The 4,859-nt window shown below is 43.4% G+C and overlaps 1 protein-coding gene across 1 annotated transcript; it reads left to right on the top strand.

The window, feature by feature from the left end:
* The first annotated feature begins 3,250 nt into the window (after window positions 1-3,250).
* Window positions 3,251-4,324, top strand: LOC123066887 (cold and drought-regulated protein CORA). The gene is made up of 2 exons (XM_044489875.1): window positions 3,251-3,788; window positions 3,885-4,324. Exons 1-2 carry the CDS (start codon window positions 3,318-3,320, stop codon window positions 4,071-4,073), a joined length of 660 nt encoding a protein of 219 aa, XP_044345810.1. The 5' UTR covers window positions 3,251-3,317; the 3' UTR covers window positions 4,074-4,324.
* Window positions 4,325-4,859: the final 535 nt, after the last annotated feature.

Consider the following 4,859-nt stretch of genomic DNA (forward strand, 5'->3'; position numbering starts at 1 on the left):
GCTACCGCCCCCATGAACCACTTGTCATCGTGCTCCGAAGGCACCAAGGCAACATGTAGTAGAAATTGTATATGTATATACATGTGTATATGTGTGAATAGTTAATGGTGTTGGCTGTGAGACATTCGATGATATTATATATATATATATATATATATATATATATATATATATATATATATATATATATATATATATATATATGCGGTTCTACGTACGAGAAAATCTATTTAATATATATGCATAACGTGTACAATTTGTAGTATCGTGAAATACCAACAAACAAAAAAGAATTAAATAGAAAATAAAGCCAAATTGAAAACACAAAATTAAAGCAAAAATAAAAAAAATACCCAAACGTTTAGTACCGGTTGGTGTTACCAACCGGTACTAATGTCCTACATGGACACGGGCCTGGCTCGTGCCACGTGTTTGCACTTTAGCGCTGGTTCATGTCGAACCGGTACTAAAGGGGGGGGGGCTTTAGTCCCCACTCTTTAGTGCCGGTTGCCAACCGGCACTAAAGGCCGTCACGAACCGGCACTAAAGCCCGGTTCTGCACTAGTGACTTGTAGCTGCATGCCTAGTGACAAACGTCCGACTACCCCTTTCCCTCAACAAAACCACCATACAGTTGCAGTCGGGTGTGACACTTGCAGTTGCGTGCCTAGTGACAAACATGCAATTGCCCTGTCGGAAAAAAACCATGAGTTGCGGTCAGGGGAAACACTTAAAGTTGTGTGCCTAGTAGTAGACATGCAACTGTCCGCTCCGTGACAAAACACCACAGATTTGCAGTCACGTTGAAGACATGTAATTGTAGTCAAGGCGATAGTTGCAGTTGGATGACTAGTGGCATACATGTTATTGCCCCCTCCCCAATAAAACAATACCGAGTTGTAGTCGCGCTGAAAGACATGCAGTTGTAGTCAGGAGCGACACTTGGAATTGCATGTCTAGTGATATACATGCAACTACTCCTCCCCTCAACAAAACAACATTGGGTTGTCGTCGCATTCAAGACATGTGACTCTTGTAGTTGCGTGCCTAGAGGCAAATATGCAACTACCCCCTCCCGGACCCAAACACCACTGAGTTGGAGTTGCGTTGAAAGGAATGTAATTGCAGTCAGGGATGACACTTGTAGTTGCGGTCCAAGCGGCAGACATACAACTGCCACTTCTCCCAATTAAACACCACCAAGTCGTAGTCGTATTGAAGACATACAATTGTAATCGAGGAGGAGGATGCGACTGTTGCAGTTGCGTGTCTGGTGATAGACATACAACTTTCTCCTTCTCTACAAAATATAGTTGGTTGTAGTTGCATTGAACACATGCAGTTGCAGCAGGGGTGACACTTACAGTTGCGTGCCTAGTGACAAAAATGCAACTATCCTCTCCTAACAAAAACACCACAGAGTTGCAGTCAGGGCGACACTTGCAGTTGCATGCCTAGTGACACACATGCAATTGCCCCAGCCGACAAAAACACCACGAGTTGCAGTCGGGGGAGACACTTGCAGTTGTGTGCCTAGTAGCAGACATGCAACTATCCGCTGTCTCGTAAAACACCACAAAGTTGCAATCACGTCCAACGGTCCAAGACTAGTAGTTGCACTTGGGGCGCGATGCTTGCAGTTGGTGCATAGGGATAGATATACATTTGCGCCCTTCCTAACAAAACACAACTGAGTCGTACTCGTATTGAAGACATGAAGTTGTAAACCAGAAGGCAATATTTTCAAATAAACATAAAATAGCAAGTTTTTAATAAATAATTTAAAATAAAAAGGTAGGAAGAATGGCCATTAGCCTGAAAATATTTGTAAAGACCACACAAAAAAGTCACATAATCAACCGATTTTGCAAAATGAAAATGCCCAAAGTTGCTTATTCCATTGGATCTCGACTTCCTGATCGGGAAAGAAGAAATTTCCAAAACGCAAACAAATAAAAATTGTAAAATGGCCCATATCAGGCATGTTTCTTATCTCATCCCTGCACACACTACCTCATCGTAGTTGCAAAACTCCTGGCAGTTGCCCGTGAGTTTGGATGCAGGCAATTTTGCAGGCGTTTCTACCCACTTGTAGTTGCACGTGGTTCCCATAAATATAATTGTGCGTGTGGGACACGTGATCTTTTTTAGTGGTAAAATAAAAAGAAAAAGCAATTTTTTCTCTATCAACTTGACATAGAAAAGAATATGACATATAAACATGACTATTTTTTTCGGTAATACATAAATGATAAAATTAAAAACTATAAAAAGAATAGGAAACATAATAAACAAAAAATCATGTAGAGAAGTCATCAACAAAGTTAGAGTAAAAATAGCTCGAGCGTGCCAAAATGTTTGTTTTACAATTTTTTAGATGTTCCAATTTCAATAAAAATAAAATATAATAAAAATATAAATAAATGTAAAAATGGCTTAATAAAAACTATAAATAAATACACTAAAATGGAAAAGAAATAAAGAAATAAAAAGGAAGGTTAAAAGTACACGCGAATACACAAACTGAGCAGCCCTAGTGTGTTTCTTACTGTGCACACTTGCCCAACAAAAAAAGAATAAAACGTATTCACATGGAAGACCTATAAGAAAATAAAAAATATATAAAGAACTGCAAGCGACAACCCATGGCCCAGATAGGAAAGCAATGCAGCGGCAGAAGGTCCAGTGTCCGCTGGGACAAAGCCCAGTACGTTTTGGACAAGAAATACATCAGCCCAACAGAAGACAGATTGATCAAAGCAAAAGCAAATTGTACAGCTAATCTTGTCGACCGAGAGTTTACTAAATCTCAGTCGACTAAGATATAGCAAACCCCTAATAAGAACCATATGTGACGAGAAAGAGAGTCACGATAAATCAGCACATTTTCATTTGGTACTAGAGATAGAGATATGGATGCTCTGTCGAAAGGAGCGGAAAGAAGAATAACTTTACTGAGTGCTGCTACAAAATGCCCCCGGTTGTCGAATTATCGCATACTCTTTCCCAAAACAGGGACAACAACTTGATGAGACGAATCTTGGTAATTTTTCATATCAAGGCTATGTATATAACACCTGTCGGCAACAACAAAATGATGCTCAACTGTAGTCAGAATTTGAGATTCCAATAATAGAGGCGATGATGAATCATCTTTGCTCTCCAATTCATCTCCACCGTCCATCTTCGCTGTCACTCACCAGTCGCCACGCTTATAAATACAACCCTTCCACCGCACATTTGTGACAGCCAAGCAAGCATCAACACGTACCGGTACGCAGCACACAAGCTAGCTTAGCTCACCATCTGCTCTTAGAATGGCGGCCTACTACAGCGCCGGCAGGCCCATGTCCTACTCCAACACCGAGGAGTCCTTCGACGGCGGCAAGACCGTGTACTCCACCACCACCGAGGAGTGCTACGACGCCGGCAAGCTCGGCCATGGTACCGGCTACGGCCACGGTCAGAGCCATGGCAATGGCGGGACCAATATGTACTCCAACAACACTGGCGTCGACTCCAGCATGTACGGGCATGGCGGCGGCGGCGGTGGCAGGACCGTGTACACCACCACCACCGACGAGTGCTTCGACTCCGTCAGGCCCGGGTATGGGCAGGGCCACGGCTACGGGCACAACGACGGTGGGGCCATGCCGTACACCACCACCACCACCGAGTCCTTCGGCGGAGGCGAGCAGGGGCAGGGGTACTACAAGGAGGTGACGCAGCACAAGAACAGGGAGCGCGTCGGCGAGGCCGCCGCCCTCGCCGCCGGTGGCTTCGCCCTGGTAATTACTTAATTACTCTAGCTCAACATTTACATACTACTCCAGTACGTTAACCCATCTAAACTTCAAGATGAATGAACCTTTCGTGTGGTACAGTATGAGGGGTATGAGGCGAAGAAGGACCCAGCGCACGCGCGTAAGCACCAGATCGAGGCCGGCCTGGCAGGGGCGGCGGCTGTCGGCGCCGGCGGCTACGCCTACCACGAGCACCGCGAGCAGAAGCAGCCCGGCTACGGCGGGAAGCAGGAGTACAGGATGCCTGTCCACAACAGCTACTGCAACTAAGTAATCATGCTGTCATGCATGCAACCGTAGCAACGTCGATCTATCCTATGGACACCAATAAGATCGATAGAGCATATCATGCTGCAGGCATGCATGTTTTTCTACAGCACTCTTAATTTCGGCGTCCCTGCAATAAGCCAGCTGCAAGCGTGCGTGCTGCCGCTCATGTGTGCGTCTGGTATAGTACGGTAGCCAATATGTACGTGTGTAATGTGATCTCAAGAATAATAATAAGATCATTATTAATACTAGTCATCAATTGGTGCCGGTGCATGGGCTAGGAATTAAGCTTCTTAACCTTTATAGGGTAAGTCCAGATAACAATTCAAGAAGGTAACCCGGGTATTGCATTAACAAAATATTTCCCAGCAATGTTACATGAGTCTATGTTCTCTCAATTCTTCTTTAGTGCAGCCAGAAATATAAAAGGTATAACTCAGTGGTTTGTAAATATGGCCATTGCTAACACTACAAGATACCCCACGCATTGCAGCGGCAAATGTGAAATATCAACTATACACTTATATGTGATAGCAATTAAAATGTGCTAATTAAACGGGGAGCACCATCTGTGCATCAGACGGTGTTTCGAATATTGAGAATAAATTTACTAGTCATCTGAAAGAACTATGGCTAATAACACTGAACCTTTCATGTCCATACTTCAGGTTAGGCTGAATTAATATTTTAAATTTTATAACATCATCTCAAAAATTTAAATGTTTGCAGAAGTGTGTACAATCTAGAACACGTTTAGATAGAACATATTTACATATTTCCTGCATC

Source organism: Triticum aestivum, chromosome 3B (genome assembly GCF_018294505.1).
Source record: "Triticum aestivum cultivar Chinese Spring chromosome 3B, IWGSC CS RefSeq v2.1, whole genome shotgun sequence".
In the NCBI taxonomy this organism is placed as follows: Eukaryota; Viridiplantae; Streptophyta; class Magnoliopsida; order Poales; family Poaceae; genus Triticum; species Triticum aestivum.

Excerpts from the sequence above, each read along its gene's own strand:
- LOC123066887 (XM_044489875.1), top strand. The coding sequence starts at position 3,318 with ATGGCGGCCTACTACAGCGCCGGCAGGCCCATGTCCTACTCCAACACC. Across the intron at positions 3,789-3,884 it reads CCGCCGGTGGCTTCGCCCTG|TATGAGGGGTATGAGGCGAA; the intron begins GTAATTACTTAA and ends CGTGTGGTACAG.